Genomic DNA, 25,566 nt, shown 5'->3' with positions numbered 1-25,566 from the left:
ACAGTGATAACAAAATAACCTCAAGAAAAAAGGAAAAGGATTTGTACTCCTGGAACTTTTTGGAACAGATCAAACAAACCGAAACACCAATGTGCTAGATGTATCACAAAAATCAGGCACCCACCTTCTCACAAGCCATGGCATACGCTTTCTTACAGCTCAAAAATTAGACTGAGCAAGGCAGCTTGATCTTATTGCTGTACAGCAAAAGCAAACAAAGTTTTATCATCTACCATTTAGGAAACCTTTTGCATATTGCATGATACGTGAATCAGCTTACTAGCAGACAGCTTCATGTCTTAGGTATATCAGGTCCCTATAGCCTTCCACCTACACCTTCTTTCTGAACAGCTGCAGCTGAAGCTCACACTGTGATTCACTTTCTGTTCTGGGTCATTATTATAGCAATGTTTTTTGCTGCTCTAATGAGCTTCCTAGAATGGTGAGATATTGTGAAATAGACTTAAAATAAAAAAGGATCAAGTCAACATAGGCATTTTTGAGACTGGTGGTTGTCATCTTGCTAAAATAATCAGGACAGTTTCATGAAGAAGTTCTGTTATATCCTTCATCTTCAGTGTTTGGCAGTGAAAACAAAGTCATGAGAACGTTGGAAGCTGAGTGTCTTACAGCTTTTAATTATGGAACTGAGTCTAATATGCGTGACAAAAAGAAAATTTAAAGCAGCTTACAAATTTTCTAGACAAAGATCAAAAAATTCACTTTTTTTTATAAAGCATGAAAAATGAGAATATGAGGAAAAACAATACAGGAAAATGATTGGTTGAGTGCTGTACAGTTAAATGTCTGGAAAAAAAGATTGTTAACAGTTTAAGCAATACTAGAACAGAGCATTGCAAATGCTTAAACAAAGCTCCTCAGTAGGTTCAAGAAACAGGACACTGTCTTGAGTTCAAGTAACAAAGCTTAAAAACAATGTGAAGATCAGCTGAAATGTGTTTGTTTATGCCTAGATAGTTCAACAACTAATATGGATATGGGATTTTGGCTGTGTGAATGTGAGATGAGTTTTGTAAATGCACAGGACTAAGTTCAAACAAAACTGCCATCAGATCTAGGTGTGTGAAGAAGGTTTGAAAAAGGGCCACAAAGGGCCCAGTAGGTTTTAAAAATCATACTCTAACTGGGGAATGTCTACAAATGGGCAAATACTGGTTCTGACTGAGGATTTGAGTGGGAAGCCTGAAGGTCGTTTTTCCTGGCAAGATAGCATCAGTGACAATTCCCTCTGAGCATATCCATCTTGTGAAGTAAATGGTTGTCATTTGCTCATAGAGTGGAAAAAAAAGAAAAAAGAAAGCTTATTGGAGGTAAGAAAGCCAAGCGCTTGGATGATTAAGCATTTTCAGATCTGTGAAGGGCATTTATGACTGCCCTTGCCTTTGCCTACCTGTGTCAGCTTCCCTTTCATATGGGGCACAAGCACGAGTGCTTGCAGATGGAGCAAATGCGAGAACTCATGGAATTAGCTGGAGGTACAGCCCTAAACAAGGAAGGAAAACTTAATGTGCAGTTTTGTGATAGACTTAATGACCAAAATGGGTGATCTGTTACTTTAGGCATGTTTCCTGCCTTCTTGTGCATCAGGGGTGAGCAAGTCCAGCTCACTGCTTGCCCACACAAACACAAGCACAGGGAAGAGACAGTTAGTGGGTCCTAGATCAAATCAAGACTTCTTAGAATAAGGAAAATGCCTGTCATGTCTTTCTTGTACTGCAGCCAAGGAGATAAGCACTGTTTACTGAGCAGGGTGCCATATAAAGCACACCTGGCTTCTGTTTGTCATTTCACAGTGAAGAACAAAATATCACAAAGACAGAAGTAGTAGCTAAAATGTCATGTCACTGTCTAGCAGGCACTTAACAAATTTCAGTGTGATTATCGTCACCACAAATGTGTTCTCCTCATTATCATGTGCTCTTGTGGACATAGGGTAATTAGAAATCTCACCTCTCAGTTTGTTATTCTCATGCGAGCTGATATAATGTTTGCTCTCAGAATTATGTAAATAAGTTTAGGAGGTGAATTGAAAATGTAACCCTCTGCCTTGTATAGGAATTAGTTGCACAGCTTTCTGCTTTGTTCTTTAAAGCACTTGGGCACTGGCATATGAAGTTCTTTTGAGACCTTTGGGATCTCCAGTTTGTAGTAAAAACTGGTGAAACTGCTCATCACATCTATGCTCTTAGTGTTTCACATTATGTGAAGCAGTACCCACTGAAATAGCTTCAAAACTAATGGCAAAAGCAGAGGAACCACCTGCTAAAAGGTTGGACAAAACCTGCCATTCATGTGAACTGCATGAGTTTCTCTTCTTTTATACACAGGTGTGAATTGTGCCCTTCTATAAAGCAGAGAAATCATTCTTGGACTTCATCTGTCTTGCACCTAAACCTCTTCCTTTGGGGCAGAAACGGGAAAAGATTGAAAATTAGGTTACAAGGGCAGTGTTGTTCATTCTTGGCATTTCTGTGCCAACATTGTGTGGTCTGTATGAACACTTCAAGAAGTTCCAGGTGTGCAACACTCCTGTTTGAGATGTTTTTAATCTTGAGCATCTATTCAATGTATTCAATGGCAGTAACAACTTTTCTCAGTTCTGCTGGCTGTTAGATGTCAACAAGTACTTCAGTGAGCATAAACAGCAGCCACAGCAGCAGGTCCCCTGTAGTGTCAAAAGATGTACAGTACCTTTCCTATATTTTATCAATTTTGTGTCCAAACAGAGCCCTTCTTAGTGCCAGCTGCCATTTTCTCATTGACAGCTGGAATCCAGGGAAATCTAAGTAGTGTGACATTTAAAATTAGAGTCACAGTTGAACTCTTGTAATGCTTTTTTTTTTTTAATAATATGAAACATCTTAATCTGTCATTGTATTCGTTTCTCCATAATGAGTTTGAAAAGTCCCTTCGTAGTGCCAATTTATAAGATTGTAGTTTTTTTTTCTTTTTTTTTTTTTTTTTTTTTTTTATAAACTAGTGTTCGTGTCTGTTCTTGAGATTAACTTTCCCCTTTTTAAGCCACTTTTCCCGCACTTTTGGTGTAAATACATCTCTGTTAAGCAAGAACCCTGCCTTGCAACACCACAAGCAGAACCGAATACATATGCACCACATACAGTATCTGCTGCTGAAGTTATAAATGTCTCTTAGGGAGTAGAAAGGAGTTAAGAACAGCCTAATAAAGCATCAGCCTCCTGCGAATTGTTCACATGTGGTTGTGTGAAAAGAAAAATGGTACGCACGCAATGCCCTTTCACGCTCTGCAGTACAACTAATTCTGTACCAACATTTAGCCAGCCCTACCTGAGAGACAAATAGACTCTTATCTAGAAAAATGCCCTAAATCCAGCCATTTTTGCCGTATAGATGTTCTTCTATTTTTCCCTTTCTGAAAAATGAGAGCACTGGAAAAAAAAGTCAGGATTCTTCTGACAGGTTCCTTTATTTTATTCACTTTTGAAGCGCCAAGTGCCTTCGTTAGGCGATAGCCTGGGCGCTTGCTGTGTTTGCAGCAGCGGGGGCTCCCCTGCCAGCCCTGGTGCTCTCCTCAGCCAGGGGAGCTTTCTAAAATAGGAGAACCAGGTATTTCTAACAGAGCTGGGCTCCACAGAAAACTCTGGGTTTGAATTTTAGTACTAGCCCGGGAATTGTTTAAGATTTGGACTGGAGTTTTGTGGATTGATCCTCTGAGTGCTTTACAGGCAGATTTTTGTCCTGGCCTTTGGTTTCAAAGTTCTCACAGAGCTGCGGGAGGCTAGGTGGGGGGTGAATAAGTTTTTGTAGTCACTGTATTTTTAATGTCACATTGTGATGAACTATGATTATCTCTGTCAAATAAAATATACTAGACTTTTTTTTTTTTTTTTTTTCAAATTGAAAATGGAAAGCAATAATAATCCCTTTTTCTATCTCCATCTGTCTTGCTTCACTGACTCACAGCAGTCTGAGGACATAGTCCAGACTCCACTTTAATTTTCAAGGACATTACTAATTTTAGATGAAGAAAGGCCCAAGAACCAGGCTGTTTGCAAGTACCCTGGGCAGAAGAACCATTCTGCACCACCATGACGATCTGTCAGGTGGTTTAATGAGCATTCATTGTCCTTATTAGCTGTATTATTTCTAAATGAGCTTTAGTGTGGCTATGCATAGGGTTGTACCTATTAACTTTTCTAAAATTTGTCCTTGATTAATCTAGTTATTTCCATGATGCAAATGGAACAAGTGAATTGGTCAGAGGAAAGAGATTCTGAATTCTGCATTTCACAAGCAAATTTTTAGCCTTTTCTTGTTTGTTTGCCACTCCCTGATGTGGAAAGTAATAAAAGCATCAGTAGACGCTTAGTTAGGTATAGAACTACCTCAATTAAGACAACTCCCCCTTCCAACTTTTCAAAATTAGGTTTAGGTTACATACAAATCTGGAGCCAAACTTTGTGGCTTGGATCTGCTGGTATCTGCAATATCCCTAACCAGAGTTAAGACCCCAGAACTTTCAAGAAAGTTCGCTTAGAGCTGAGTCAGTGGCAGTAAACCTGCTGACTTCAAAGGGTGAAGATTTCATACATGAACTTCATGGCTCTGAGCCATTTCTAATCAAAGAAACAAAACCCACCAGAAGGCTTATACAACATTATCCACAGGGCTGTCTTGATGCAGCAAAGCACATAAAAATGTGCTTAATCTTAGCATAACTTTGAACTTAAAGCATGGGTTTCAGGACTTGAAACATAGTAGTATGTACTATTTAGTACTGAATTAGTTGTGCAGCTTATGCTTTTTATGATTGTCTTTTTTTTTTTTAATTGTATTTTATTTTGTTATCTTAACTAATTCTATTTTCATCATGAAGCACAAGGAATAGAGCAGCCAACTTTTCAGAAGGCATTTTGTATTCTGGGATGCTTAATTTAGGCTGCAACCAGCTTCGCTAGCTGGTCTGCTAACTCCCTCTACCCCATCTGCCAGCTGGGGCTGTGCTTTACTCACTTTGTAGACATTATCTTTTGTGAGAGTTTCCCCTGAGCTGAAGAGAGTTTATTTTTTTTATTTTTATTTTTTGGTTTCATTTTGTGGATTTGCTGCTTTCTGAAATAAAGCTTAGTGCACCATATTTGAACACATTCAGCTTTGCTCTGCAGCCCTATGAAAGCTTCTGTGGTAAGCTATTGTTTAAATCAGCGTGTTTTACTTGTATATAGAGGCTATGAAAACTGAAAGGAGCTGTCTGGTGCCTGGGAATGCTTGCCCTTGGAATCATGGAGCTGAACCAGGGGAAGAGTTGTAGGAAAAATCCTATTATTTGCTTCACTTCTAAAGTAAATAGGCAATGAAATGTGCACTTAAGTTCCTGCTGTGCTGTTTTGTTTCCAATTGTTTCCAATCAGGTTGAGGATGAAGAGGCTGAAGAAGAAAGGAATGGAGTCCTGGCAGCAGTTGCTAACAGTTGCAGTGCCTCTGACAATGTGAACAAAATTGATTCAAACAAGAGCAGCAAAACCAGCATCAATGGCAAAAAGGAGAGAAGTAAACACAGTGGATGTAGTTCACCAATGTCAGTGATGAAAAGACTTTGTTGTATCTTTGATTGTTTCCATGTTAAAAATCCTTACCACATAGACAACTATGCCAGATTTTCTTTCCCGTTATCATTCATCATAATTAATGTATTTTATTGGGTATATTATTTGTATTTCTAAATATTTTAAAGTTAAAAATAGCATAGTTTAAAGGTTAGAAACTGGATACAGTAGGAAAGTTGCAGTAGAATGGGAAAGCTGCCTTAGGATAAAGGGATATGAGGGGACATGCTATCTTTTCAAGCATTTATGCCAACTTTCTTGTTAACTCACTTTTCCACTATTAAATGGCTGTCATCTGAAATTGACTTTCCTTTTAGTATGCCTGTCCCATATTATACTACTTGTCAATGGACATTAAATCCTTTTTAATATTTTAATGGTCAACTTTGTAAAATAAAAGCTATATTATAGTTGTTTCTGAACTGTGTTGAATATGTTGAAAAATAAAGACATTGAAGTGTTGTTTTCTTGATATACTTTCAGTATTCAATTCCATCTAGCTTTATCAGTAATACATAAGTTTTCCAGTTTATATATGAAGATGGGTAATTGCAGGTTAAAGTATTTTTGCTTCATAGAAAGAAACAGTTTTGAAGGTGTGGGCTACCACCACCAACTAAACAATATGCGCAAATTTGTAAGACTGCAAATAAGTATCGAGACTCTTCCTAAGTCTTTACACAGAACTCCCAAAGGCATCAGTAGCTTTTCTGAATATGTGCATGGCAGAATATAGAAGTGGAGTGGAGCCAAGAAAGTTTAGATCCAAAGAATTGTTTTCCCCAAGTGAGGAAAATTTTAGGGGCTGGGCAATCCTTAGTGGAATATGGCCATTGGTGCTGATGTTTGTACTCGGCACTCTGCTCAGTTACAACTGCCTGAGTAACTATTATGCAGAGGAAAATTTTGATATGCTTCATTTTCAGCTTAGCAAATTCTGCTTCAGTCACTTGCTATTAAGAATTTTGTGTAAAGATGAAAAGGCTTACTTCCAAAGCTGACAAGAAAACCCCTGGGTATGCAATAACTCTTGATGAGAAGAGGGAAGGTTTTACACAGATAAACTTACGACCCACATTACAGAATGATTACACCTGATGAAAAATGATCACAGTCTTTCTGATTGTTGACTTCACTGACAGGTGTTACAGAAGTTACTGATCTGGCAACCTGTTTCCTGTATTGCAGTTTGGAAGTTTAGAAGCACTTGTTGCACTTTTCCCTTACCGTAATAAAAGCACCAGTTGCATGTATATGCAACCTTTGAGGTTCCTTCCAACCCAAACCATTCTATGTATATGTACAGATGCGTATACGTGCAACTTAAACTGCGTACCTTGATATTTATGATGATATGCAACACTGCACATGTAGAAATACATTAGAAATCCTCCATAACATTAACAGTCTTTGACTTAGCTTCTTGGCAGTATGATGCCTGTGAAGGTGAACAATATTATGAGAAGGAAGAAAGCATGAAATATTAGTGAGTTTGATTTGCCCTCCCTTGCAGCAAAATCCGTAAGAGGTGTAAGAAACAAGATGTATTGTGTACTTCTCTTTAAATCGTTCTGCTGTTGCAGATTTAATCTTAAACTTTGTATTCAGAAACAGATTATGGGAGTTTTGTTTCTTGTTTATTTTGGAAATGAGTTGTAAAACTGGATTTTGAGAAGTTTTTCCAGTTCTTTCCACCATAAAATTCACAGGAAGCATAAGTAGAGCTCTGTATTTAGTTTCCTAAATCTGAAGTTTACACTGACCCTGAATATTTTTAAATAGCTCACACATATGGTACAAATTATCTGTTGTGTTCACACTAAATTTAGGATTAACATTTACTACAGTTGTAAAGTAAACATCGTAGTTTCCAATTAATTTAGAGATAATTCATCTTTCTGGTGGTTTGTTTCTTAACAGAACAGTAAATTATTGTGAAAATAAAATTATTTGTTGAGCTATGTCTTACAATACCACAATATATATATATTTTTGGAGATTTTAGACATTTGAAGGTATTAGCAATTGCTGATTTTTCTCTTTGTCAATTATTTGTTGTCTTTCTCAGAGTCAACTATATTTTAGGTAAGTATCGTGCAGCCTGCTTAGTGAGATGCTGGTAGGGATGTTATGACTGTATCTGAAATATTCCACCTAAATCAAAAGGCACATACTAAAAAGATGACGTTTTGGAACAGGCATTCACTAACTCATAAACCAAGGTGGCACTTTAAATAAGTATAGAAAGTTTGTTTTAACATATAATTAGACAACTAAATGCCCTATCTGAATTCTCCAGTCAACACATATTGCAAGCACAAGACAAGGGCATCCCATCCATCTGTTGGTCTGAGTAGCCGTATTCAGCACCGTGGCCACCTTTATGATCAATACAGCAGTAACCTACATAGCTCTGTTCCTTTCATTGCAAGTCTCTTCATTGTATGTGATAGTTATTTTAAAAGAACGGTTGTGTCTTTTGACATGTGATATGTATTAAAAGAAATAACATCCAACATTTTCACCCTGCAATTCAAAAATAAATTTAAAAAAGATTGGAGATTAAAGAAAGCATACTTCATAGTAAAGCCAGTGACAGAAGAAGAAACAAAAAGATGTAGATCTTCTGCTTTCCACTAACAGTTCTTGCAGTGGCATGGTGCAGCAGAGTGCAAAAAGCACCACTGGGGTTATAATGTGGAGAGGCTACTGAAGAACTGACACTACTGGTACAATTCACTTTATGCAGCAGTAGAGGGAGCTAATTAACTACTCTTCATTATTGAATGAGCAAACTTAAATGGCTAGTTAAGGCCTCTAGAGAAAAGCTATTAGAAACTGACTTTTGTGTTATGGTAATTAGGTCATGTTTTCAGTAACAGATTAATTAAAACCAGACAAAACAGTGTAGTCAGGTGGACTGTGTTTTTCGCACTGAAGTTCAGGCTTCTCAAACCCAGAGTGCCATCATTTTAGCCACCTAAATCAGTAGCATATTCTGCCAACCTGTGAAGTAACATCGCAACCACAGTATCTTGTGTTCAATGCCTGACTTTTCTATCCTTAGGTTGAGGTTTTCTCCTGCAGGTTATAATGATTCAAATCAAAGTATTACAGTACCTCAGTGTTTCAAGACAGGCAGACTAGTGGCAGTACCTATGATTTTCTCATCAATATTTAAAAATCATAAATAAATATTCACAGGTAATTTGTGGGCACACTGCTAAGAGTTAACACAAGCATCAAATTAATCATAAAAGCCAGTTCAAATCTTTAGGAGAAGTTTCTCTTGAAGATGGGGTTTGCTGAAGTGGTGGGAAATGAATCAGGGGGAGTCTTCTGGGCTGATTAAAGATGTCACTGCAAGAACAAGCTCTCTCAACCTGAGTGCTGAAGACTGGGATGGATGCTGCTCACTGTAGTAGGGAACTGGGTGCTCAACAGTGTTTGTAGCTGATAGGCTTGACATGACTTTGAAGACTGTAATGGATTTGCCATTACTTCATATATTATTATATAACTTCATAATTAATACCAGCGTGTAGTTTAATCATATTGCCAGTTTCATCTTTTTATCAGTTTTCATCTGGAGACATTTTTCTTTCCTAGTCTCATCTAGCAGTCAAACTTTCCATCCTCAGAGAGAGAAAGATTTTAGGGATATTTCAGTCTTCTGATGTGAACTTACTCATATAATTTGGGTTCTGTGTTTGCTTTCAAACTGGAATGGACCTTATTTTCCTATTCCAGATGAAATAAAGCTAAAGCTTCAGAAGACAAAAAAAAAATAATAAAAAAATAGCACCATAATACATACACACAAACCACAGCCCTGATTAATTTTCAAATTCTGCTCTGCATCTGAATTTAATCCAGATTTAACCACTAGATAACTTCGTATGTATTAATGCACAAACAGTTGATGATGCTTTCCTTGCTGTAGCAGGTTTTGGAACCTAGACAGTAGAAAGATTTGATAGTAACTTTATTCGATTTCTCAGAAAGGAGGGGAATCTCACTATGCTCGTTTAAAGGCAGATAAGGAACGGATCCAGGATCTCATAGCTCAAGGTCTAACTGAGGCCTAGCTGCTTTGCAAGGAAAACAAGCTGGCAAAGTTAGGGAAAAAAATAAAATAAAATAAAAAATAATAGAAGAATAAAATGGATTTCAAGCCTGAATTACATGGCATTATATTCTCAGCTTGCATGCCCCTGACCCTGATGCTATTGTTAATGATGCTACTATAAACATCCCATTTCAGAAATAGCAACAAACTGGTGAGAAGATTTGCCAGTGGGATTGAAAGGATTGTCTCCTCTATTTTTTTTCTTTTCTTTTTTTTTTTTTTTCTTTTCTTTTTTCCCCAGTTTCTTTAAGAACCAGTTCACTCAATCCACTTCCAGTTTTGCTTTGTCAAGCAGCTGCTTTGGATGAATGCCACTACAAGACAGACTGCCTGCATCTTCCTTTACCTCCTCCAGAGGTCCACAGTCTCTGGAATCATATTTTCTCCCCAGAATCAACATCAAAATATTATTGGATATGCGCATTCAGGAATGGAAACTATCAATATTTTCCATTCATGCTCACAGTTGATTCATCCTTTATCTGTCTTTACCCACATAGCTTCTTTCACAAATGGTATTGATATAATTCTGGCCATCTCAGTGCTTCTCCATAGCAAAAGACCCACCTGTTTCCATCCCAGGTTCTTTCTGGCTTAATCCTTGTCCCATTGTTAAACCGATGATCTCCCTACTGAGGATCATGGATAAGTTTCCAAGAATGGTCACATAACCATTACGTGACTGTGGACAAAAGGTTCAGCATTTTATCTGCCCATCTGTTCACCATCTCCTGCTATCTTTTGGCCATGAAAGAAGGAATGAAGGGGAATCATTTAACAGTGCATTAGTCTCTTCTAAGGAAACCTTCTGTACGTTTCTATGCATTTAAATACTAGTCCATTAGACTCATAAGCTGAACTAGCTATGCATGTAGCTAATTTAGTCCTAATCAAAGTGATCTCCATTCATAGCAATATGGTTTTGATTATATTTAATGGATACAACCGTCCTTTCCTGAGACAATTTTCTTCCTTGTGAAGAAAACTAGATCTACAAGAACAGCTTCCAACCTACATTATTGGTCTGTGAGTTGGCCATAGGGATCTAGTCCAATCTTCATGATAGTTTTATAAGGCTTGCCTTGACAACCCTTAGTGCATTTCTGACAAGTAGTTACACTGTTGGCCTCTCAAAATCACATAATCTTCAAAATAATAATATAGGAGATTAAGATCTGTGAGTAGCTAAATATAAGTTGAACAGAAAGATTATGTTCATCACAGAAAATGAATAAGATATTGAGCATAATTTCTTCATCTTTCCCCATTGTTCTTTATAATTGTGTAAGTGTTGTGTTCAGGTATGTGTACCCCAGTACTTCCTGAGGTTCTTTCATAATGAAAGATTCAGAGATCCTACTGATCCTACTTTTCTTTTAAAAGAAAAATCTGAAATATGATGTGCAAATACTCTAAAGTCTTTGAAGTCTGAGGCTTCTTACATTTCAGGATAGTTTTAATTCTGCTGAATAACCTTTTTACACACTGCTGGTCAACTTTTGCTAATCTTGATAAGTGAGAACTGATAACTCTAGAGATTTCCATTCATTTCAAAAAAGATTCCCATGTGAATGCCAAATATATAGCAGACTCTGCATCATTTCAAACTTCATGTGCTCACAAATACTGGGATCTTATTTCAGGTGGAACAAATGGCCAGACTCAAAAATGCAGACTCCTTGTTCTGTCACTGTACTTCCCAGCACATTCCAGCTGCTGGGTAAAGCCTCACTAAGGGTTTTCAAAATTGAGGAAATATAACATCCATTATGCATTATGGTAGATTTTTTTTTTTTTTTTCAATAAATCAGTCTCTCTATGCACCTCCAGCCAAAAACATTGTAAGAGACCACAAGGGAGAGACAATTCCTTTATTTCCAACCTAATATCCTATTTTGTAATGTGCCACTTCTGGTCCAATAGTTTCAAAGCTGTATTTGCTTTGGGTTGCCATGTATTACTTTGGAGTCTTTGAACAGTATTGTACCTTTGTTTCTATAACCCAGCTATTGGTTACCTTTTCCATAAGAAAGTGCACATAATGGAAAGAACTGGATTTCTCTTATTGTCAGATTACTTGAATTAACATGCAACTTTTTACCACTAGAACCAAAATGTGTTTTGGTTTCTTCCACGTATCTGCATAAGCCTCTATTTAGTTCTAGCATTTCCCTTCACTGTACATTGTTTTTGATAATGTCAGGTCTTCAGATGCACTGCTGTGCTGTATGAAAGTTAACAGGGGGACAAGCCAAAATCATCAATTTTAATGATATTTCAACATCATTCTTGTCTTGTGTCATTCCTGTGTGCACTGCAGCCATCAATCTGTATTTGTCTAAAATGGTCTGTGCCAGAGCCTTAAATGTAGAGAGAGCTGAAGAGGCTAATCTGTTACAATTTGACAAGGTCTAGGCGCATCTGGCAATCCAATGTGGCTGAGTGCATCTGGTGAATTGTGCATCCACTTTCTCAGATCCAAATTGCTCTGTTAGCTTTCATGACCCTCTTATCTCTCTGCTGTCTCTGTCTATCCTGGCTTCCTTATCATATAATAGGATTTTGTTTGTATCTTCCAATTTTATCTCTATTGGCTTTCAACACGCACGATGCTGAGAGTGTATGCTGGTGTGTAAATCTTCCTCTCTGCAGGTGGGTGCTGGTAGCAGCAGGATGACTTACCCTAAAATGTACCAACTCATCCACAGTGCAGGGCTCTCTTTAGTCAGGGCTGCTGGCCACTCTTGTCTTGGTTCATTTCTCATGTGAACCACTACCCACACCAAAGGGAACCTTTACCCAAACTTCTGCCTACCTAGGGCCCCCTACAAGAGGCTTCAGAGACTTAAGTAGATGGGATGAAAAATACATAAGGCCAGATATATTGATATATCTGCCCACTAGTCCATGCTACCTAGTTTTTTGAACCCATTGTTATATTTTTTCACCAAATGTAATGAAAGAATAGAAATCCCTGAGACAGGACGTTCTTAGGAGCTTTATGAAAGGAGATGTCCAAGTCAGAGAGACATCTGATTGCTTCCCCACTGAGAAAAAGACAGCATGAGCTCAAACTCTTTTAGATCCCAGAGAATACACACTAAAGAGAGCACATCTAAATGCCTTAAATGTGGGGAAAGATTCAATGACAATTTACATCTTCTAGACTTGAGAGTCAGTCAACACAGAAACACAAATCTGGAGAAAATCAGGCTTCATTTGCTCTAACATTCATGAACAGTTTTTCCTCTCTGGTCCTCAGAGACTGAATGTGAGGAAAAAGGACAGAGGCACTGCTCCCTTTGCTTCTTTCCTAAATTACAGAGGGAGTTAGAATTTATGATTTTAGCCTGTCTTTTGTGAGAAAACTGTACAAATGATGCAATGATGCTGCTATTACTATAGGAAAATATTTATGTTACTATCCCCCCCCCTCCAATTTCCTTATTCTTTCATCTTTTTAAATGCTCTCTTTCAGTATTAGACTTTTTTTTTTTTTTTTTTTTTTTTTTTTTTTTTTTTTCCAGCTGAATTTAAATCTCTCTTGTTGACATGAATTGAGTAAAAACCCAGCCTTCCCCCTTCACTTCCAACCCTGGATGGCCTCACTGACTTTAAGCTGGAGCATACAAGGGGAAGAAGTTACTAGAAGAAATGTCTTTACTTTTGTAAGACAGACTAGTTAAAGCATTTTTTTTCTTTTCCTTTTTTTTTTTTTTTTTTTTTTAGCTGAAACAAATTTATTGTATTAACCTCTCTAACATTTTATGTATTTATAATCCTGATTAAAGTCCAGGTCATAGGAATTTTACAACATATGCAGAAGATATTTTATTTAGAACCTGAAAAATAAAATAATGATCAGAAGAGGGTGCTCTCAGCTCATGCTGTTTTGCTATTGTTTTGAGCATTTTTTGGAAGTCTGCAGAATTTTTGTCTCTCTCTGTTGAGATTAATAAACTTTTTTTTTTTTCATAATATTTTTATGTGTTTTTTTACTAAAAATTTTGTCCTTTGTATTGTACCATGTGTAAAATATAGGTTCAAGTCTTCAATTCTAGAGTTTTTATATCTTTTGAATGTTTTCTGTAATATGAACTTGCTCCATTTGGGCCTAAGCTATTTTAAAGTTATGTTCATATTCTCATGCAGCCACTCTGGTGACCTTAATATTTTCAGGAACTGAATTTCTAACACCCACAACAGTGCTGTGGAAAACTTAAAATTGCAAGAGGAACAACTAATTACAATAACGCTTGCATTTTTCTCCAGGCATGAAAAAAGGAACAATAACATATAACCAAAGTGATCAATTTCCAATTATTAAAATATCCAGAATATTGATGTATTCACAAACATGTGATTACTTAATCTATAAAGAAGAATTTAATGAAAATTAAGTGCTGCCAATAACGAGTTTTTAAATCCTGATTCAGTAAAGCTTTTAAGCACAGAGTTCTCTTCAGGGAATATGTTACATCAGAAAATACTGGGTATTTGATAAATTTTATTAAAAGTGTTGATAAAAATCACAGATAAAAATAAGCTTTATAAAAGTTCATTGATAAAAAGACTGCAGCCAGTCTTTTGAGGTAATGAAACTTTACTATACGTTCAACACTAGAACACAGGAGTAAGTCACAGCTCTAATACTCAACATTTGCAGACTCAGCTTGCTTGTAGCAGAGGGCCAGTTCAGGTAGGAGGAAGGCACCCTCTGTTAGCTGGTACAGTGGAGCACTTAGCCCTGGAGTAGTCTGCTTATAGAAGAGACCTCTCTCACTCTGATTCCTCACTATTTCTGTTTTTCTAACAATACTTGCACTTATAAAGTACTGTGTAGTCATTTTTTTTTACAGGCACATACAAAAACTGCCTGGAGGTGGAGGCTCACATTTCTTGTATTTAACAGCAGTGATTGAAGTGACTTGTAAAAGGACTCTTGCTCTGAGTCTGTGTGCATATGTATATCTATATATGTCTATACATATGTACAAATGTTTCCTGGAAAAGCATGTTTTTATGGGTTGGTTCCTTTTGCACTTAAGAGACTGTATTTCAATAATGAGCATCATCAACTGTCAGATCAAAAACCAAAATAAGCAATAAGCAGGGCTCCTGCAGGTCCACATGCAAAGAGGAGCTGCTCCCCAGAGCAGCCTTTTGGGAAAGAATTAAGAAAACAAGCCGAAGAGAAAATAGGCTCCCTGCTTCACTGAGTCTGTTTAAATTGGTGGGAAAATGGCTGATATTTGCCAGGACTCTGAATAAGGAAAACCTCTCTTCCACCATTTTAGATGTAGGTTTATGATGTTTGCTGTTTCTCAGAAAAAAAAAGGGAAGAAATGAAAGTGACACAGCAGCAAGCATAAAAACGAGCAGTTTTCTTATGAAATGTTTATCTGAAAACACCATATGACAAAAGAGGTAACCTGTCACTTCTCTTCTAATGATTTCTATTGAAGTGCCTGCTGTTCATGCACTCTTCAACATGACAGGTTAAAAATGAAGGAACCACATAGCTGGGCAGCACTGTCCCTGCTGCTGGGAGAGAAGATTATTTCTGCGCTCACATGGATTACTGTAAAATGGGATTCAAAGGCATGTCAGAGAAAAAAACACACATGAAATATTGGATATCCACCACATACTGAAGAAGGAAGACCAAAGACCGTAGGTCACTCCTGTAGCTACTTAGGATGAGAGAGTGTCTGGAGGGCCAGAGTAGAGGGTGCATTAGAAAGTCATAGGAAAAAGCAGAAACTGAGCCATCAGGTCAGCAGTAACTAGTACAAGAAGAAAGGCAGTACATACCCTCTAATCACACTGATTGTGAAGGAGACACTAGCATGAAGAGAGCAATTGCAGAGGGATGTTCACAAAATCATATCTGACCGCTCTGAGACTTGGACAGGGAGAACAGATATTAGCGATCTGCACTGCAGCTAAAACACTGCAATGCAGGCAGAAGAATTGTTTTACCCTTAAGATCCAGCAAGTATTACAAATACAAATGTGTGTATAGTGTGACCTGAGAGATGGTAACACACTGGTTCCATTGCTGCTTAAAAATTCAGATTTGTCTAGGGGACTATTCAGGTGTTAACATCAATCACTCAGTTTCTAAATGCCTGGAGGAAAACTATTAGAGGTGTGATGAGAGCCCCACAAGATGACACTTTGGAAAACATGAATCTATTTCACCAAATTCCAAGGCAACTTTCCACCCCAAATTGGATCACTGTAATAAAGAAGGAGAAGATCATCCCAGAACACTACCATTTCCCTCTCTGAATGCTTTTGCAGTTGATGAGATGTAAACTGAACAAAAGAAGAACCTGAACTTTTGATTTTCATCAGATTTTACTTGACAAACCAGCATAAGGAGCCCTGTAGCCTAATAGATTGAGATTTTGGTTACTTCTGTGCTAGTCCTCCTGATAACTCTGTTAGTGTGCTTTAATTTTTAGCTGGAAGTTCTTCACCTTCCACGTGAAAGTCCTTTGTCTGATAATGCAAGCTGTTATCAGCAGCTATATGTTACTGTTTGAATAAGAGAATAGATTTGTCTAGTAGGACTTCAGAGACTCTAGTCTTCTGCATTTGGGAAAAGGATCTGGCCCCATCTTCAGGCCCCATTTCTTTGACTCTGTGGTGGTCTTTGTTATCAGGGCAAGTGAAGGCACAAAGAAATGTGTTTGTAAAAAGTTATATAGTGATGAAATGTTTGCTTTTTATTAACACCATTATGTATTCAGAAATATTTCAAATCCAGAGAGACTCCGTGTATCATTACAAGCTCTGAATCACAGCTTTTTGGATGTGGAAGGCCAACAAATGTGAATATATTATGTAAAGCAATTAGCTGCAAACTGTTCTGTGTTAAAAAAACTTTCTTGTATTTAAAGCAAATTTAAATCAACTGTCTCAGATAAATCCACATAGTTTTTATAGTTCAGTGGAAAAAGATAATTGCTTTTCACAGGGAGTCATCCTAATATTTTTTCTGTTTGATACCTCAGTCTGCAAAGAACCAGCTGACTTATTCTATTTCTGAAAATATCTAAGGACAATGGGCTGTTTTTTATAGGTCACAACAAAGAATTTATATTCAATATTTCTGCTTTGGTTTGTCTCTACCTCCACCAGCACTTTCAGAGCCAGCAAATGAACTGTAAACAGCTGCTCCTCTGGCCCCAATATCTGAAGGAGCAGCAAGCTGTAAATTGTCATGGCTGCACGTATTCTTAGACATTCACATTTGTTGCTTGCATTGTTATTTGGCCTGCCCCTGAAAACCTGACCTGATTATATGTACAAGAGTAGATCTCTGTTTATTGCCTATTGCTATTCAGCTAATGATTTAACCACACATAATTTTTGTTTAGCTTTATTGTTCACTAATAAATATTTTATTGTTCATAAAAATCCATGGTCTGAAAGCTGTTACTAAGCCTGACTTACCTGCATTGATTAGCAATGATTTTACATAAAAATAAAAATAAAAATAAAAAAAAAAAAAAAAAGGAAGAAGAAAAGAAAAGATCACCAGTGTATTTGTTGCATGGATATTTAAGGATATTCTGATTATAGATACACAATTAATTGTAATTGTTACATAGCTGCTTAAATTGGTTATTCTGTCAGGCTACTATAAAGGTCTACGTTTACTTCTCAACTTTTAGATCAATCCTTAATCAGTCATTTTTGAGTGACCAGCCCTTTTCTGCAAGTGGGGTACCATAGAACAGCTAGAAAGTATCCTGCTCATTTGAATAGCCTGCATCAGTGCTTCTCAGGGGGAATCTGGAACTCTAATGAAAATATAAGCAAGAAAATTGGAGAAACCCTACAAAGACTTTGGAATATAATGCATTTAAAAAATCAGCATGGATTTCTGCAGCAAAACTAAACCCAAGAATATATGACTGATCCTGCACCTTTTACCCCTTGTTGCTGAAGTCGGGGGATTCATCTCAGATATTTTAAATAGAAAAAAAAGAAACTGTAAAAACAACAGCAATTTGGTTTTTGATTTAAAACAGGCATTTTTACATGCTGTTTTTCTTTTCTCCAACAACAACAACAACAACAACAAAATGAATATTTTATAGTTAAAATGCATTTATGTGTAAAGAACCACAAAGTTATTTCCTCATTGCAATGACTATAATTGTATTGCTTCAGATAACCCACAGACATCTCTATAGGACAGAGAACTATTCAGTACCATGTGAATTCAATCCTTTTCAGAATAATCACAGCTGGTGGATAGGGAATAAATGACTGAATGAAGGTTTGCAAAACCCTGCCCTATACTGACACAGCAATTTTAGCTATTCATGGGGTTAGTTCTGGGAGTCTCTTTATCAAGTAAGATATTTGATCTGGAAAGACTTTTCAACAATCTTGTTTTTAAGAGTGTAAGTGTACTTCTTGTTTCACTTTTGAGATATATTTAAAGTCTATGTCTTTAATGCTGACTTTATGAAGACCGAGTATCTGTATGTGATGAACTTCAGGATTGAAGGTTGATCCCTACAATTACACATTTTGCTCAAATAGGTGGATTTAAAATATACTTGCTGTTCACATGCAAGTAGTTCTCTAGAAATCTTCCCTGTGAGAGAACTGTATGTTTGAGTCTATTGCCATATGGGATGAGTAAAAAGGAAACTTGTTATTTTAGTTTATTAGTAAAAGCAGTATCTAATACTGATAATGCCTGTGTAGACTGGAGAATTAAAAGGACTAAAGTCAAGAGTTTTAGCTGTTCCCATTCCTCAGGTTCTACATAATGAATATGTCCTTACTTCTGCCCTGATATGTTATTTTTACATGAGTTGAATGCCTCTGAAAATGAGCCATCAAAATAAAACATAACATTTTGTATTTTATTTTATATTACCTTTAATTACTGGGAATGCTATACCTGGCTGTAATCAGGTGTGAAACAGGTCCTGAAACCTTATGGCTAATATCTAAGAAAAGGCCTATGGAAAAATATTGAAGGACAACTTGATTCCTCAGCAGCTATCATCTACAGGCATTGTATTTTGAACCCAACTCTGTGGGTGTGCCAAGAACAAATCAATTTCCAGAGCTCCAATGTGCTATCCTACCTATGGCTGAGCTGGATTTTCTGCTGTATCTCCCCCTCTGCTGCACTGGATGGGCTTTGGGAGGGAAATGGCGAAGGTGTGAACAACAGTGTTGTGCAACCGAGTGGTGGACCCAGCCATAAGTGTCTCCCAGAGGCTTTGTCTAGCTGCCTCTGTAGAAGAGGCAGAGGGAGAACATGGAAGGAGGGGAAAAAAAAAGTTAAGAAATGTTGAACCAAGGTATATGTGAACAATACTTTAGGAATAATGCTTAAAAAAGCAAAAATATACTGTAGATGCTATAAGTGTATTTCATTTATTTGTGTTGTAGCATTTTATGCTACTTCTCTGGCAGACATCCAGTAATTCTGTGAGTTTTAGAGAAAGGCTGACAAAAAGGTGATGCAGTGGGGATTTCAATCTTACTGATTTATAGTCTTGGTTATACTGCTTGGTTAGTGGATCATTATTTCTTACAAATGACAAGTTGCAGAAGCAGGTAATATTTTTGTCTGATTTTCAACCTTGATTTAGAATGCATGCTCACTTAGTATTTTGTGGCTGTTAATGTTTTAATTGTCAGTACTTTAAAAATAAACAATAACAACAATGGAGAAATAGAACAACAAAGCAAAAAAAAGAAAAGCAGGGGTCGTGTGTGATGGATCCCATTTAGTAGGTACTAGCCTGGGGAGACACCCAGACTGCAGCACTTGTCAGTCAGGGAAAGTGCTGCCCTTGCCACCTAGCCCAGACAGCAAGAACAAAGGCTCCCAACAATGTTGCCCCTCCTGGGCTAGAGTCCAGACTGCAAACAGCCCTAATACGCAAAAAGTGGTGTACTGTCATTAGTTATGCATAGACAGATATGAATTTAGTTTAGGGGTTTCTTGCACTCAAAAGAGGAACTTAGATTTTGCTTTTCTCAGGAAATAAAGTAGTATTGTTTTGCAAGTAGACCCATAAACTGCTTTCTTAGCTTCCTTCTCTGGATATTTCTTGATTCTGCAGTTGGCATTGTAGGCTTAGCTGTCCCTTTCAGCTGAGGTCAGGTTGGTGCTTCAGTGTGGGTAAGGGATGTTTGGACTGACACTTCTCGGTGGCAGCAAAGGAGCAGTGTAGCAGAGCTTTGTCGGACTAAATCTCAGATTTGCTTTCCTCTTCCTCATGTGCAAAATCAGGCACAGGACATGCTTCTTGCAATGCTTCATGAATGCAGTTTCCAAATGCCAATTAGTTACTACAGAGAAGAATTTAATGCTCTTTTGTTCAGTCACTGGGTGGAGGAATCATCTCTTTTTCAGATGGGGAGAAATGAGATGATATCCAGTAGGTTACACAGGGAGCCAAGGCTCTGAGGAGAAGGGGTGGATTTGCAGGAAGGCCTGCCTAAGGAAGGGTTTGGACCATTGATACATGTCATTGTTCTTATTCACTTGTATAAACATATTTGATGCACACTGACTTAAAGACTTGGATTTCTCTTTGCAGCCTATCTTAGTGTTAATGAGAAAATAATTCTTACAGGGTGTTTACTGTATCCTATTTAAATAATCTTCTAATGCACATAACTCAGTGCATTTACTGAGCCAATACATATCATCCTCTTTATTGAAAACCACTGAGTTTAATAACATCACAAAAAATGCCAAGAATTTTGCTTATTACATCCCAAACTTTTCAAATATTATTTCTCATACCAGTCATTCAAAAGTTAGCCTTAGTCACAGGAAATGTGGTAAATAGTAATATAAGGAAAAATATGACTGATTATGTCTCGCTCCGTGTTATTTGCAGGCTAAGTGCCTGATTGAATTTCTAACAGAGCTAACGGAAATCTTTGTTTGACTTCAATTAAAGTTTCATCAAGCTCTCAAGCCACCAAGCAAATTAAAATATGTGGAAGGAGTATGTTAATGTGAATGGGCAATCCCTTGCTTAAACTTCTGAAGTTTAAAGCCTGAAAACAGACAGAGGTTATTAAATCATTCTGATAGACAGAAGCCAAAATAAGCTGTCAGAATTTATTGTTTTTCCAGATAACTAATAGTGATAAATATAAGATAAGTTTGAACTGGTCTTGGTAGAAAAAAAAAAATCTATAAAAATCTATCTCCTTATTTTTCAAATTACAAATTATGATAACCTGTTAGCATAAAAGCTCTATGTACATTATTGCAGTAATTCACAGAATATCTGCAGTCATAGAGTAAATTTCTTATCAAAACTGATATTAAGGATCTACTGTTTTTATAGCAAAATTGTCACTATGGGTCTTTTTGGTCTGAATATTCTGTGTATTTTTATATACATGTACATATTGCAATATATAAGCTATTATGAGATGGCTGGAAAAAAAAACACACATTATGAGCTTGAAACCATTTAGCCCTCAGAAAGTAAACACTATACTAACCTTTTCAATTAACATATTTTTTTTCTATCACAAACTGAATGTATCACTTCATTTTTAAGTAGAAGAGAATCTAAAGACTTTTCTCCAAATCTGAAACATAAAGGGGCAATACCAAGGACAAGACTCTTGATTGTGCACAACCTTATGGATTTATGAGAATACTTTTATGTATTTTTCAGTTAAAAACACGGGGAGGAAAAAGGCCTAGTCAGAATTTTTGTGCAAGTATTTGCAAAACTATATCTCCATCTGGCATTTTTGATCTGGATTTTTTTTTTTTTTTATAACTTCTACATTTGGGAGAATAATTAATTTATTTTGACAGCAGAATATTCTCCCTAATCTACCAGATTTCCAAATTATACCAGACATATGGCTTCTGTGTCATCAGCTCTTGATGGATGCTTGTTCTTGGTTACTTGAGCTGGAATGGGGTCTCAGCAAGCATCTTCTTCTAATCTTTCCAGAAGGTACAGCTTTGGGACCCATGCCAGTACCTGGCAGCACAGTGCTGATTAGATAAGATGAACTCTATACTGAAACTAACAAAACCAAGACACCAGTGAAGAGGATGAAGCAGTTAGTCACCTTCTGTAGTCCAGTTTCCACCTGCTCCTGCCTTGGCTTTTCTGTTCCAATTCCATAGAGATGAAGACTTACTGACAGCTGCAGAATGCTTACTTTCTATATTAGAAAAGATTTTGATAATAGCTATGTTTGTAAGACTGGACTAGGCAAGTGAGGAACACTAACTAATTCCCTCTGAAGACAAATGAGGAAGCTTTTGGCACAGTAAGATTTTTCTTCCATAGGTAGGCTTAGCACTCTTTTCACTTGTGCAGAGACAGAAATGAGGAGAGCCTTACTGTAAAGGATTCTGTGTGACCCAAAGACTTGCATGTATGGCTTAGTTTGAATTAATTTCCCAAATGCACTCTTCTTATCGCAAAGTGTTCTCAATGGAAACCTTCATAAGCCTTGTCTTAGCACTTCTTGATTCCTGTGTGCACAAATGCATTGACAAAATGAGTCAGTGCCATGTGTCTCACTTGTTCTGAAACTCTTCTCTTTTATCTGTCTTATACCCAATCATATTAATAGTGGTGGAGATGCTACTTAATGTGTTTATGTACTCAAATGCTATGTAATTTTTTGCCTCTGTACTAAAGTGAATAATTGGCCTTTTTTTTTTTTTTTTTTTTTAAATCCATGATGCCCAATAATATGTTCCATTGTTAAACGTCTGTGTTAGTCTCCAAAAGCTAATTAACCCACTAGTGAACTCTTTGAGGAAATTAAGGCTGCAAGGCATTTCTTCAACCTTGACAGAATGCTGAGAAGTAGCATTTGGGTAACCATTCATGTATAACTGATGCAAAAGTTATATACTTGAGTATCTAGAGGAGGCACATGTGCCTGCCTATTTCAGCTTGAAACACATGAAATGATTTCATTTCTTGGATCCGCTCAGGCTGGCAACATTTCACATTAACTCATTAAATTTAGTCTTTGGAATTTCCAAAGGATGAACAATAATGCAGTGACATTTACTGGAGGACTGGGAAATCCAGGTATCCTGCATCAAGAGGTGAAAAGATATTAAAGGAAAGTTAGACTTTCTTCAGAGTTCTACATGTTCATATGTTTAAGTCACCTTCTCTTTTGTAATTAAGTGTGAATGCCTAATTATAGCATGTTTCAGAGGTGTGTGACCTTCATGAAATAATTTAGAGACTCTCAATTTTTCAATAGTATCTTGTCATTTTCAGAAATAACAATTCATTAAAGTTCAATAGAATCATCTAATCTATCATTTTGCAAAATGATGACTATTTTGATAGTTTGGGCATTAATTGTGTTTGTGATGTCTTTTCATTTACCAGTAACAAGAAATTATCCCATTAGTCTGTGGGCTTTTCACATGGAGTCACCATGCAACTTCTACTAGAACAAGTGCACAATGGGTGCTCTGTGAACAATATGTGATTACTGTTTAGAGTGCTAGAAGGAATCTAGCTCAAAGATCAGTCTTCAAGCAATTAATTGTTGTGTGTATGCAAGAAGGACTTGAGGAGTTACGTCACTTTTTTCATCTGAAATAGTCTAACAGGAAAACAAGCTGCAGATTGAAAATTTTATTGACAATAGAAATCTGTTTAAATATTAGTTATGCAGGTACGTACAGCATCCAAGGGCATGTGAGGCTAGTTCACTGTGAAATGTGTGACTTCAGTTCATAATGTTCATGACTACTTAATTTCAGAATAACTGCAAATGTGTTGTGTTTCCTCTCTGCCTCCTCCAATTAATCAATCCTTAGCACGTTTGTTGTGGAACTTTATTGGGAAAATATCAGAATCTCCTCTAGGTTTTCCCACATTCAGAGAAGTCAGTGGTAGCATATCACGGGATGTCTTTGGGCTTCAGTGATTAAATTTAGAATTCTTGAAGTAATTGTTTTCATTTCTGCTTTAAAGGCCAGAGTAAAAATAAGCAATGAAATCTCTCTTCTATTTACATAAACAAAAAGATGATCAGGCATAGGAGTACTCTTGACAGTACAGCCCTAATGAATTTACAAGACCAGTGTTTTTGAAGTATTCCACTGAGTAATTTTAAAGATAAAGTAAACTTCAAGGATTTAGGTAAACTTGTTTTAATGCTGATCTGTGACCTTTTAAGATCTGGAACAAACTTACCCAGCGCTTGGTAATCATAGTTTTCAACAAATAATCTTACATAGGAACCTAGCAAATGTAGGTGAAAATAAGACCTCTCACGGCATGAAACCTATTCAGGAAGGTTAAACTATCTTAAATTGTCCTGTTTTTATTATTTTCTAGGGACGTATACCTGGGCAGTCATAGCAGAACTGCTGAAGTTTCTGTACCCTGAAGAACATGGAAAATGTACAATAAAGCTAAGAATAAAACAGTGTTTCTCTGTGTTCAGTCCACCCTCCTGTTGCGTTCACTGGATAGCTATTATTACAGACTGTTGTGGATAAACAGATGTTTTTCTTCTTGGATTCAGTTTCCTTAAGAGAAATAGAGAAATTAATAAACCTGATAAATCCCCTGCTTCCCTATCCGCCCCCCCCCCCCCCCCCCCCCCCCCCCAAAAAAAAAAAAAGGGGGGGGGTGGGAGTGAGGTGGGGACAGGACCCAGCAAACCAACCTAAACTCAAATAACACACACCCCTGTCCCTGTGTGTTAATGCTATTTAAGGGTTGGCTGTCCATATACCTAAAGTTCAAACCACAGATACTCAGTTCAATTTCTGGAGAAACCACAGCAAACTTTGTACAGTGAATTTCTTGTATGGCATTAGGGCTTCATGCTATTTCTGTTATTTGGCAGGATTAGTTCTATGGGATTGCTGCTTCCTTCATATTGTATTTTCACATTCTTGCTGACTATACACATAGATGTCTGTTCTCTCTCTCTCATAAAAATAGAAAATGTCCTCCATGAGTTTTAAAATAAATAATACTTTAAAACAAGTTAGAGTTGTCAAAATATACGGAACTTGCTTCAGCTGACACAAACTGTGGTTTAACTTATAAACAGTGAGGCAACTGAGTTGCCATATCTTTATCTAATCTGAAATATGCTTATTAAGCATGGGAGAGGAGATAGTTGTTGCTGTGGGGTCAGAAGGTATTCAGGAGAGAAAGGGGCAGCAGAGCTGTCAGTGAAAAGAAGAATGGCTCCAGTCTTTTGTGTTTGGGTAAACTCTTTTCCATGATATATGTACTCTAGCAATGGAAACAAGGGTATCCAAATCTGCCCATTATGGTTAGCAAATGCATAGCTTGTTTGCGATTTTTTTAAAATCACTAGATGGAGGTATTATAAATGAAACAATTTGGTATAAATACTAGTTTCTTATTAAACTTACCTCCTCTTTCTGGTAGCAAAATATATTATAGTTACAATGAAAATGTAAGTTTCTACTATTTTTTAATTGATAAATTATATAGATTGTGTTACTGTATATGAAACCTTTACCTTCCATATGGATTTCATAGCCAATGACAATTAATACAATGGCACGTATATGAGAAGCTAATGTAATTCTTAAAATTAAGAAAAATGTTAATTATATTTGTATTTAATTGTAACAGCCATGCAAATACCAAGTTCTGATATAACAGCAACCTAGCATTTTCGAGCAGTAGGAATTGTGTATAAAACATAATCAGAGGCATAAAGGTGACATATTATGTATTGGAACAGAATCTTTTTACTTGACACTGCTAGTTGGTTCAAATGGGTACACAAACCTCCAGGAAGGACACCACTGGTGATTCA

The 25,566-nt window shown here is 36.9% G+C and overlaps 1 protein-coding gene across 1 annotated transcript in view; it reads left to right on the top strand.

Moving 5' to 3' along the window:
* The window catches only part of LOC116491416 (gamma-aminobutyric acid receptor subunit pi-like), a 39,157-nt gene extending 33,174 nt beyond the window's left edge, over positions 1–5,983 (top strand). Inside the window, exon 9 of the mRNA XM_032191334.1 lies at positions 5,412–5,983. Coding sequence (XP_032047225.1) covers positions 5,412–5,723 — 312 coding nt within the window. The 3' untranslated portion in view covers positions 5,724–5,983. The remainder of the gene's footprint in view (positions 1–5,411) is intronic.
* Positions 5,984–25,566: the final 19,583 nt, after the last annotated feature.

Source organism: Aythya fuligula, chromosome 7, assembly GCF_009819795.1.
Source record: "Aythya fuligula isolate bAytFul2 chromosome 7, bAytFul2.pri, whole genome shotgun sequence".
NCBI lineage: Eukaryota > Metazoa > Chordata > Aves > Anseriformes > Anatidae > Aythya > Aythya fuligula.
The sequence above is the reverse complement of the archived record's forward strand: the minus strand, read 5'-3'. Positions and strand labels throughout refer to the sequence as shown.